This window comes from Hirundo rustica, chromosome 7, assembly GCF_015227805.2.
Source record: "Hirundo rustica isolate bHirRus1 chromosome 7, bHirRus1.pri.v3, whole genome shotgun sequence".
NCBI lineage: Eukaryota > Metazoa > Chordata > Aves > Passeriformes > Hirundinidae > Hirundo > Hirundo rustica.
This window is the reverse complement of record NC_053456.1, coordinates 23,017,052-23,029,974: the sequence shown is the minus strand read 5'-3', so window position 1 is coordinate 23,029,974 and position 12,923 is coordinate 23,017,052. Positions and strand designations below refer to the sequence as shown.

Genomic DNA, 12,923 nt, shown 5'->3' with positions numbered 1-12,923 from the left:
CAGAGATTGTCTGCATTTGCAAAGTTCTGTGTGGCATGCAGTGATCAAACTGACTTGAAAACTGACTCTCTGCTTCAGGTACAAGAAGGGCCAGAAACTGACTGCAGATGAGCACTTAAAGCTTTTGCAAAAGGAGACAAAGCATACTTTGTTCATTCAGAAGGTGTGTGATAAAGATGCTGGCCTCTATGTTGTTCGGGCTAAAAATTTGAACGGCACTGTCTCCTCAAGTGCCATTCTTCACGTGCAAGGTAACAGGCCACCTATTGCAAGAATAGACTGGATAATGCTGTGTGTCATCTATATTAGTGTCTCACTAATGTACTGGCTATTCACAAAATAAGTACTATATTGACTGCACCGGACTTAAGTATCACATTGTTGATTTTATTTTCTTACACTGCATTTTCACAATATGTACCAAACCACTTTTTATGGCAAAATGGATATATTGCTTGTTTCTTTGTTGCCAGTATTATGTGTTCATTCTACTTTCTCATAGTGATGTTGAGATAAAAACTTACAAAGATTTTTCTGGAAACTGAGGCTGGGTTTTGCTTTCTAAAAATGAGGGTATCCCAAAGCACCAGAAACAGTTTTAATGGTTATAGGTTTTAAATATCAATATAGAGCCAGGTAGAGTGCTCAGATCATTGTATATTTTGGGATACGTCTTCTCTTGGGATGGGGTGTGGAAGGTGTTGGAATTTTTCTGAAACATAGAATCTATTTTTTCCAGCCACATGTTTGCTTGTATGCTTCCAAAAAAGATATTTTTAGGACAAAGCTTCTTAGTAAAGGTATCTTTAGCATTCATGATTGAACTAGATAGATAGATCAGATTTAAATCAGTCTCAGCCCAGCATACAGTCTCCACAAAGGAAAGCTGCAGTAGTTCCAACAGAGCTGTGATTGTGCTACAGAACTGACCCAGAACCATCAGGATTTGTGTAAGTGGCAACTAGCACACAATAGAACAAAGGTTTACAAACTAAAACATTCCAACATTCCACTCTGCCTAAATAGATGACTGTGATACTCTATCTACCTTCTTACAAAGATATAAATATTTCTAATAATCCTCTAATCTGTTAATATAAGTCAAAGAAAGTTAATAATTTATGAAGTGAGCATTTGTGCAGGTTTAAAATTTTTAGCACACTAATTTCAAACAGAATCAACCAAATTGGGGAAATACCCAAATGTGTAGTCAAATTTTAAAAAAAAAGGTCAAACAGAGTTATCCTTTAATTTCAAAGCAGTAAATCCAAGCCAATACTTTGTTCACCTACAGTTTGTATTTCTTTCTTGACAGTTACAACCACAAATATATTTTTTAATTAAAGTTCTAATTTGTTTAGCTACTACATAATAATGATGTAAACGTGCCAGTGGAAGATTCTGTTTATAAATCCTAAAATATAAGTTCATTCCTTAGCCTCAGTACTTGTCATATTTATACAGTAAAGGGTTGACAAACAGCTATATGATTTTTCCTGTATCATTTGATTACCTGCTTTCGTGTCACAGTTGCATTTCTGTGGTAAATTTTTAAAGAAGAAATAATTACCTTCTCTTGCATAATTTGCTGGAATGAAGTAAACTGTATAGCATGCTATGAAAAGAATATATATGTTGTAATTGCCGAGGGTCAGATATTTTGGCCCAGTGACTGCAAATTGTAAAAAATTCCTGTAACTTTGCAAAATAAGTTCTCACAACCTCACAGCAATGAGAAGGAGCAGGCGGAGGAAGTGTTGAACAGATGGGGGAACACAGTAAGTTCTAAATTGGTATTACCCTTAATGAACCACTTTCTAAAATCAGTCAGCTCCTAAAAATGTAGATTTGTAAGAATTTTCTCAGGTATTAATTTCACCTCTTTTCCTGCAGTGTATTTTCCATTTCACAATAAAATTTAGATCTTAATAAATCGTTGTAGAAGGATATAATACGTTTGTTCATTTGTTTGTTAAACTTTCCTCTGAGAATTTGAACATTTCTATGAATTTTAGGTAAACAAAAGTTGATTTTGTGAGTATGGTATTGCATCTACTTTGAATCAGGAATAGCTTTAAATGCACAGCTTTTAATGGGTGTGTGGATATCAGCCACAATTTCAATTGCTGCAAGAAACAAGATTTTTAAGAGAGTGATTAGAGATGCTGGATTCACAGTAGGATTCTGAAAATCTCATGGTTTTAATGTTTTGCTTTGTAAACAAAGACATAATCAACACTGGTTACTGCTGTGCTGGCAGTCTGGATTTAAATACTCTTTATTTAAGGACTCAAATGAGTCCTTAAAAGAAAATAGCTGGGAAATTCCAGCTGTGTTCTGTTTAGATAATCTAAAAAGGGGGGGGGGGAAAGGAGTGACAGTGATGTAGTCTCATCATGCACTAGTATATCTTTCAAGGAAAAAAAAACACTTATTCTGTTGCAGCAATAATCTTAACATAATTCTTGCTGCTCTCATGGCATTTTTTAGTAGTTTATATATGCATGCTTTACTTCCTCCTTCCTTTAACCATACTGTAGAGCAGGAAATACATCTGGGTGTTTTGCACAATTCTGTTTCTTTCTTGGTTTACAAAGCCGATTTCCCCTCTTTGCAGTCACAGTCTTGAGCCTCTTGATACTTCAGGATCCCAAACTGTTTACATCTTCCCGATGGCTCCCTTATAGAGAAGGTTTAAGCCTCAGTCCCACCATCCTTACAAGAAAGACCTTAGGCATATAACTAATCCACACTCCCTTCCTCCTTCCCCATATGCAGACAACACCCTTTAAGAAAATGGTGAAAGATATTGCTGGACTACAAGATGTGGAGGGATGTTTACACAAGGTACCTAAATTTGGAGGGGGAAAGGAATTAATTCTTTTAATTTTTCAAGAGAAGCAGCCTGTCTGAGGTCGCAGGTTTGAGTCAGTAGGCAGAGGGAGGATGAATCATTACCCAGATTGGATCAGGTGTGGCTGGAGCTGCAGTGGAGAAGGTGAGTTCCTCTCAAATGACTGGTAAGGTATGCTTACTTCTGCACCTTTCTCTGGAGACTTTTCTTGGGTAAAGAAATAATTTTTGCGTGTGTGTATTATCATCTGTGGTCCAGAGGTTAAAGATGTTACACAAGGAGATTGGAGCTCTGGATTATGGATGTTTCAGATCAACTGGGTCATGAGACCCGCTTAATATTTCTAGTGAAGGAATCCTTCTGTTTGTGTTAGGAGCTTGACTGAGACAAAATCTCAAAACAATAAAGTGCAGTGTTGATTTAGAGTAATGCTGAGCAAATTGAAAATCTTTAAGCAGCATGGTGGGAATCTGCCTAGCCTAAGTTCATAGAGGAGACCGGGGAAGTTCATAAAATTGCTAATATCACATTTCCAGACACCAGAGACTGGAAATTATGTGCTTAGGGTAAATAGATTAAGAACAACTGTGAAGCAATATAATTTAAAAACTGGCTGTTAAAACCAATTTGGTTTGACCTGCAAATGGGTGTGTGAGAGACTTTAGGCAGGAGTGAAGTCTGTGTAATAGACAGGTGAAGGTGAACTTTTCTCCTTCATTTTTTGCATTGCTCCAGGTTGATGATTTTTCTATGCTTATTCACCAGTTTGCAGCATAACTGTACTGGTCCCTACAGATAATTCATGGAATATTTAATAGTTGACAAAATTATTTTCTGAAGCTGTGAGAGTGGTATTGCAGTACCACTGGCTACCTGATGTTTTTGTTGTTGTTGTTTTTTGTTTGTTTTGGGGTTTTTTGATTGTTTGTTTTGTTTTGGGGGTTTTGTTTGTTTGTTTGTTTGATTTTTATTGCCCACAATGGAGGAACATATCTGTTCTTTCTAACCTTTGTGTGTGTGGATATCACAGGATGTCCAGCCAATAAATAATTTGCAATTAACAAGCTATCTTCTAAGTTTTTGTTATGATACCATGGGAAAACCATTGGTGAAATATAACCACCCATTCTATTCTGAAGATTGCTGTCAGATGATAAAATCTTCTTCTACAGCAGACTTTACTGAGGTCAATCCTGTGCCTGAAAGAGTTATTGTAATTGTCACTTCATGGTTTTATTTGTACATACTTTTCCCTTTGCTCTTTAGAAACTGAACATTTCAGTTTTTATGTTCTGCTACCTTACTGATATAAAGTCAAGATGTGGTCTGATCATGATCACTGTCACCATTCCACTCAGATTTTTTTTTTCTTTTTTTTTTTTTAATGGTAAAAATCATTCTGGTATGAGATGCGTCATCACTTCACAAGGTAATCCAAACTGCACGAGTAATGGATTCCAGCTAAAATTATCTCAATGAGTGGCTGAAGCCCACTTAATGTTTTCCACTGGCATACAAGTTAATAATGTTCTGTTGGTGACCTGGTGACCTATTGCTAACTGCCTGCAAAGAGCAGGGAGGGGTCTAAACCTCATTCTCTTGCTTAAAGTGAAGCTGGAGATCTCATATTTCTGGGCTTCAGATGCATGCAATGCAATGGGGATGGCAGCTTGTACATGCTAACCTTCAACAGCTAAGAACTGAGTTGTTTGAGCTGCTCTGGCTGGTTAATACAGAGGTCACACAAGTTTAGCACAAATATGGGAAAGTAAAACTTAGAGTCTTCTGCTTTGCATTGGTGCCTCAGTCCTACAGTACATAGGAAGAATAGAAAAGCAGCTAAGCTTGAAAGCTTATTGCAACCAAGAGCTCACCTAAGAATTGAATTTATTAATACAGTGGTCAAAATGTGATGCCAACAGGCCCACACTTGGCAAAAATAACCTTTGGCTCAATATGTTTGGGTTTAGAAGTTGATGGGCATCTGTGAGAGATAAGCTGATTTTTGTTTTGTAATAGTATAAAGGAAAAGTTTTCATCCTTAAACAGTGGATCAGTGGTGGCATAGCAGTTCTAAATTTTGTCATTTTAATACACATTTCAGTAACATTCTATTTCAGAGAAGGACGGTGATGCTTTTGTTAAATATTTTGGAAATGAGGTATAATTCATATTAAAGAAGAAGGACGGCGCATTCTTTATGTGACAGAGATGCAAAAAGTTCACTTTTATTGTAGGATGCCTTTGTGTGTTCTTCTTGTGTTAACATCTTCTGCTTTATATTCCCTGTGTCAAGAATACTTAGTCTGAATTCTGAGCTTGTCTTCTCTTTTTACTGTAACCTTTGTAATGTAGGTAGAATATATGTGGAATACCACTACTCAGGTGGTAGTACAGTGATTCAACAAATGCAGCTTTACAGCTCATTAAGTTACAAGTCACAGAAAGCAATGCTTTTATTCAGTACAAACTGATGATGATGATCAAAATTTCTTCAATTTTGCTGGGTTAATTTGTATTGAACAGTCCTTGTAGTGGTTTAGGCATTATCTGTCCTTCCATGGTTGGTATGAGGCTAGCACAAAATCAATCTCATGTGCTTTGGGTATTGCAATAGAAAAGGAATTACTTGCCCGTCCTTCATCTGAACCATATTTAGACTGGATGACGTGGTAGTACATGGTTTCAGTATTAATGATGGCCAAAATAATGATGTGGTCAAAGTTGTAGAGAGCCCTCTTTCTGCCCTTCATATTTGTTGCAAATATAAACTTTTTTAATATTTTAATTTTTTTTAAACTAAATTAATGGGGGTGGGGGGACACAGTGAAGAAAAGCGTGATGTACTATCACTATGTACAATGCACTAAGTGATAAAATTTGCTCTTGTGACTTTGTCACTTTAAATTTGTGTGGAATAATTAATTTTCCACCTTCACTGAAACAATAATTCACAGAGATTTGCCTAATACCTTACCAAACAACACGATTCTTTAGCACCTCCATGGAACTAATAACACTGTGCTGATGCATGAAATTCTTGGGTGCTTAATGTCCATGTTTTTTAACAAATGTTATATTAGATAGATACAGGGCATGTGCCAACTAACTGTCTTGCAAACAAGTTATCCTGAGTTCCAGGCATCAGTAAAGGCTCTCTTTATCTTTCAGTGTGATGAACTTTATGTGAACAAATTATTTTCTTCAGCTGCTTTAGTTGTGTCTTTTAAAATGCAGTGAATATTGATTTGATTATTTTATTTTCTAGTGCAAGGAAAACAGCCAAAGTTCATACAGAAATTTGGACCTAGAACTCTGCAAGAAGGAGATGATTTAATCCTGCATTGCACTATACATGGAAAGCCCAAACCACATGTCTGGTGGACAAAGGATGACATCCAAGTGGTATCAGGAGATATCAGCGTATGTTCTAATGTTCTTGAATTTTTTCTTGAGAGAAAGGTAATTTGTATTGCTTTATGTTAGTAATGATCCCCTATGTGCATTCTCTTGTTTTACAGACTGAGAAATTAGGAGATTCTTATTACCTTTTAAAAAGAAATGTAGTCCTTGCTGATACTGGGAAATATATCTGTGTTGCCAGCAATGAAATTGGAAAGGCACACTGTTCTGCTTTCGTGACAGTGATAGGTGAATCGTCCTGCCAGCCGCATGCTTTTTAGCACCCTCTTGCCTTATTACATGAGCAACTTATTTCCACTAATGTACATGTTTTGTTTCAGAGAAAAATAAAGCCCCCAAAACTTCCTGTGTAACTCAGGCTAAATCAGAATGGGAAGATGAATACTTTTCAGAAGAAGTGAATGTCACCACAGTGGAGCTAGAACAAGCCCAAGACACACCATATGAGAGAGATGAAGGGCCAGTGGCTAAATGTATTCCAGTAAGGTAACTTGCATCTTACTTCATGCTGCAACTCGTACTACTGTAACAACCATAAGGACCTCAATTTACAAAGCACACATCAAACACTCTTCTTATCTATGAATTTTAGGGCAATGAATGTTATGTGCATAATATGTGACTCCCTTTTCACTTAATTCTTCATCAAAAGATATGTAATTTTTGGATCAAAGAACTTGTAATGCATTAGAAAATTGAGCCTGTGCAAGGTATTTACATTTAGTGAAATATTTTTTTGACATCTAGGCATCCTAATCTAGATATTAATATAAGATTGAAGAGTTTAAAACGCAAAGTAATCCAGAAGTTCAAATTGCTGGAGCTATGTGGAGTTCCATGAACAGAATATATAAGCGAGCTTTTCTACTAGGCAAGTCTTATTCTGAAGACTAAGTAGCAATCCTAATAAGACAGGAACTGTTGTTGATCATTAACCAATTAAAGATAACAATACTTCCCATTGTGCAATTTCAGATTAAATAAATTAGGTATGTGACATCACTAATCCCTGTGACTTTTAGCACAGGATGAAATCTCACCGCATGAATTTAGGCTCTGACAAAAAAGAAAGAGCATTTTGTCTTTAAATTTCTGAGGTTTATCTATCTAGATATAGCGCAACATGTAAACATGAAGGAAAATCTTTGCATTTGTTGATTCAAAAGCTTTATCCTTTTCCTTGCGAGCTGCCTGCACACTTTGCTTCATGGCCAGATGACTAAGCATTGATCCCACATATTCTGTTCAGGGTTTTTTTTTCCATGTTGCTGTGATATGGCAGGTATTCATAAGTAAAAAATGACATGCAAGATCATCATAATTTTATTTAAGTCACATAGATAATTAAGTATGATTAAAACATATAGACCATATGGACAGGTTAGATTTATCCTATTTTTTTTCTCTTGTCTTCTGTTGTTTATAGCTAAAGTGTCTTCTGGTCAGTAAGATGAGATTTGGAATATTTTATGTTCTCTCTGTAATCAATGTTAATTTGATCTCTAATCTTTTATTTTCACAAGACAGCTAAGAACTGTCTATGCCACCATTAAAAATATGGGCAATATTAACTGACCTTTTTTAAACAGGTTTAAAGAGAAACTCTGATTTCAAGGAGCGCATTTTGAGCTTGAGAGGCCATAAGAGATTAACTTCAGTTGGAGACATGGTCCCACTCTTTTGCCTGATGCAGTGTAACAGAAGATGGACTGAACTGCAAGATGCCTGATTCCTGAGCATGTTTGTGTTATTTGCTGTGTCCATTGGTAGATATTGCCCATGGGTGACGAGCAGATGAATTTTGGGTGCTATCCAATATATATCTAGATTCAAATTTGTATTTTGTTTCTTTACAAATAAATCATTACTAAAATTCACCTGTGCATAGCATTTATTAGACAGTGATTTATAATTTCTTTTGCTCTGGATTGTTGGACAAATCTAATAGAAGGTGATGATGGGGAAAAAACACATTCTCCTTAAAATAGTAGATCTCCTTGGTGTGACTCACTAGTACCTACTATTGTATTCTTCTACAAATTCCATCAGTGGTATTAATTCCATCAATAGGTCTTCCCACTAGCTATAGAACAGAAGACAGAATAATATAGAGAATTAAGATTTAAAACAAATTTATCTTATAACTACAGAATTCTTCAGTTTATTAAATAGTGTTAATCATCATATTTCTAACAGCTTTGAGACATTTTTCGGAGGCCAGCCACCAAAAGGAGTTGGTTACTTACATTAGCAAACCTTGTCCAATGCTTGCTTAGTGGCAGGAATGGCTTCAGGGAAGAGAAAGTCTCTCTCTCTAAGTCAGCATTATGGAGAAGTCTTCCACAGCTTCTGCTTTCAGGACTAGATTAGCCTGACATTACAGCCCATTTCCCTTTGGTGCCTGCCATTGCACTTCAAAGGGGTGGACTAGGAAGTGAACCTGTGCTAGCTTCAAAGAACATTTTTAGTTTAGCCAAAGGAATTCTTCAGTAATAGAATTCCTTAAGAACCATAGTATCTATTCAAGGTATTAAAATCCCCTGAATTGGAACAGAATCTTTTGGATTGTAGGCCAGTCATTAGCATGATGAATCTTTGTCTCCGTCTCTTGAATTCAGAGTTTAGGTGTGTTTTTCAATTTATTGCAAAGCTTCTTGTAGAGAAAGACAAGGACTCTTGTAGTGTCATCCATTCGCAGCATTGAAAAAGGTAGTTCAGGAAAAGCTCCATTTTGGATGGTTGGTTGACTGCCACAACAGCAAACAAAAGTTGTCTTTGCAAATAAGTTTGCAAAACTTGATCCATCTGATTCATATTTTCAAAGTTCTACCTTTGAAAATTTTGTGAAATGATACACACTTCTCAGACTTCTGATTCAGTGCACCCTCAATGGCTTGCCAACACCACAGGTACACACAGATTCCACATGTACTGTGCAATTCCTTATCATCCAACATTCTGTCATCCTGTATGTGCACATTGATTAGACCTCTGGTTTTGCATACCACTGCAATGCACTCACACTTCTCACAGGCAGCAGATAGTCATTTAAGCAGTGCAGCATTTTTGTGCTTCATCCAAGTAGATGTCATCTGCGCAAAACTGGCACTGAACATATTTAAGAATTGCATAAATTGTAATATTAAAACATTAGACATTTTTTTCTCCATGAAGATGTAAGTTGGATAGCAGAAACTCCAAGTTAGAGGACAGGCAGAGAGAGGAAATGAGCTGGAAAAAAAATGTCATGTACATGTCTTCACCTGATCACATAAATCACTTGCTTGACGTTATGGAAAAGTCAGTGGCATCCTGCCCGTGGAGGAATCACAAGGCTATGTATATGTGCACATAAATATAGTAGCTGCAGACTGAGGTACTTGCTCTGCATATTTACCCTATATCTCTCACAGATTTTTCCAAAATGGAATGAAGTATCAAACATCTTATGGATCCTATGCAATCAACTTTCCCAACTAAGCCCCTCCCTTGAATGCATTACTTAGATTTAGAGATATCACAGAAAATACTGTGTTTCTTTCTAACTGTTCTCCATTCAGAGGACTGAAAAAGTACATATGAGATGTAAATCACTTTCTTCCCCCCAGATTATTAACCCCTAAAATTAACATTCTTTTCTCAGTTGGAACCCTTTAGTATGGCATATATGATTTCCTATTTAGAAAGTCATTCTCTAAAAATGAAAGTGTAGAATTCAGCGCTAGCTGATCTTGGATGCTCATCAAATATAAAGTAGTGGGTTCTTTTTGCTATTCCTTGATTGTTAGACTATGACAAAAAATTAATATTTCCTCTTGATTCACAAAACATATCTCAGGAAAAAAGTGTCAATGTATCTTTAAATAATACATGGGGGAAACCCGAAATCTGTGCATCTGTTCTTCCTTATAACTGTCTTACAAAAGAAAGTGGTGTTTATAAATAAATAAAAATCTATCAATCTTCTTTTGCTAATGAGTAACACAGCTATTGCTCCAAGCGTTCCCAGAGAATGGTTCCATTATGAAAAATGGTAAGTGTATTAGTTTCTTTTCATTTTACAAATTATATATGTCCATAGATTTACTAAAAGGTTTCTAAAATTGATAAAAATATGTATCCTTAAATTCTAAGGACTGTCCCCAGTACAATGATGTTAATTACTGTTTTGTAGAAGGAAATAGAACACTTAAGTATATTCTTTACTCAGGGGACAGGTGTTGTTAGTAGGGCCTGCTCTCTAAAGTGAAGTGTTGAAAAGATAAAGGTTTTTCTTTCTTCCTTATTCTTCCTAGTGAGGACGATACACAAAGAAATAATAAACCAGGAAAACTTGTTGAAAGTGACATCTGTAAATCTCCTTCTTAGGTGTTTCAAAGGAGATAAGTGACTCCTACCAAAATGGAGTCAGTGAATACAAACACTGATAATTTGCAGTTTCCAGTAAGTTGCTTCCATATGAAACAGATAAAGTAATTTCAAAACTCATTTAATGCCTCTGTTTTGCTTAGTACTTTGGAAGCAAGTGACAGAGCCTTCTTCAGCAACAATTTTTTGCAACCAGGTTTTAGTTTGCATAGAAAAGGTAGATGTATCCTGCATTTTCAATTACAGTGTCTCAGATATAAGAATCAAAAGCACCTGGAAAGGCAGCAGCCTTTCAAAAGCCAGTTGCAGGTGACAAGCATGGATATTCTTGTGCATATAATTTAATTTATAGCCTGTATTTAAGGTTCTTATGTTTTTGTTACAAAGTACTGTTTGTAGTATTAGCAGAAGTTGATAAGGGTGGTGGAAATGTGATTTGATTTGAAGTCAGGATTTAGTGGGTTAACTGTTTAGAAATTTTATTTATTTCTAAGCTTAAAGAAAGTGGGTGGGAGAAGGGAAAGAAGTTTTTTTCTTAAAGTATACTTGGGAAACTGGAAATTCAACAATACAATATATAAATATATTTTGGGTTCTGTTTTGTTGCTTCTATGGGGATGTAGGACAACAAACACCATGCCTATAATGTACTACAGGTACTAAACATTGGTAATATAGAGTTTATACCTTAAGCAGTAGCAGACTGAAGCAGATGTTGCAATTTTCATAACTATTACCAATTTAAATGTCTTCCTGAAAACAAAGCCTTTTTCATTATCTGGATCTGTTTTTTGTTTTATGCTGGAGCAAAAAAATAGTGTCATTTTTACCAGCAGTGTCTTAGGTACACAGTAATACTGAAGTCATCCTTCTGATTTTTCTTGTGAGTACACTGTGTGACACAAAACATGTAAAAATCCTGTGATATCAACATGACAGAAGGTATGCAGGATAAATAACTCATATTTCCTTGAAGACATGAGATAAATATTCCACTCTTCCGAAATTTAATTTCTGTATTTAAAGTAAAAAAACTAAGAAGGTACCAACTTTTGTAGGAATGGAAATCGATAACTAAAACCAAATGTAAAAGTTAAAGAAAAGAAAGAAATTATTTTGTAAAATACTATATATTTGTATTTGAATGCAGGAAATTTTTTCCCTTTTACCTCTTATTGTTATCAGTCATGGTTGACTTGATGGAAATAGAAACATAGGAACTTCTTACTATATCAAAACTTGAAAAGTGATAGGTTTTCTATTCCTGTCATTTTAAAATTACCACTTGTTCATTTTTAAATTTTTGATATAAAGATCATCATTAAGCTGGCTGTATTTTTTAAGTCTGCAAATAATAGACTGTGTTTTTCTTCAAGTTTGATTTTTCACTATTTAAGTGTTTAACTACAGAGAAAAACAACTGCCTGCTAATTTAGCAGGCCTCTGTTTAGAAATAGAAATTTTATACCCTTTACACAAGTTTCTTTGGACATTTTACGTCTTTTAACACACGCTAGCTTGACCTCCCCCTCATTGCATAAAGTTGCATTTGCTGTCATACTAAGTCTTGTACAGGGTGCTTAGGCTCTCTGAAATCTATTTGCAACAAGAAATTAAAAATGAGCCGTAGTACTCTGACTTTCAGCCACTGTGAGGTTCAGGTAGTCCCAGTGCAGAGACTGTTCCTCCAGCTGCTGTTGCTGTTGATACTGCTGCATGCCAAGAGTAGCCATGAAGTTGCCACCTTATGGGATGGATAAGTTAAAGGGTGGATCAAATTTCTTAAGTTATTTTATGAGATCACAGCAATATGTCATTTCTTATTTCTCTCAGATCTGCAAACTATAACATTAATACTCCCTTGCAGGAATCATTGTAGTGAAACTCTCTCCCTCTCCTTGGCGTTTTCTGCCTCTCTTGCTAGAGGTTCCCTTCGGGTTGTTTTCAAACACAAGTGAAGCTGATAGTACAAAACTCCAATCTGTGTTTACTTCTCTGGGAGTTCTCAGAGAGGTCCTTTTCAGTGTGGAACTTTGTAACCGCAGACTGGATTCCTCCTTTTACCAAACCAGCTAAGCACATTTGATTTTAAACAAGCATTTTGAAGTAGTCTTACGTGCCAGATATGTGCGTATAGAGTTTGCTAGATAGGCAGGAATAGAAACAGACAGATGAGGTGGTGTGGTAAAACACCTCCCATTCCAGCCATAAACTAGAGTAGTCTTCTAACTCTGATGTCTGTTTCAGAAGCAATCACTCTAAAGGCACAATTAGCTGC

General features: G+C 35.9%; 1 protein-coding gene across 2 annotated transcripts in view; it reads left to right on the top strand.

The window, feature by feature from the left end:
* Positions 1-987, top strand: part of CCDC141 (coiled-coil domain containing 141) — a 52,206-nt gene extending 51,219 nt beyond the window's left edge. For both annotated transcript variants that reach the window (XM_040069979.1, XM_058421393.1), the window contains exon 25: positions 79-987. In XM_040069979.1, the coding sequence (XP_039925913.1) occupies positions 79-343 (265 nt within the window). In that variant the 3' untranslated portion in view covers positions 344-987. The remainder of the gene's footprint in view (positions 1-78) is intronic.
* Positions 988-12,923: the final 11,936 nt, after the last annotated feature.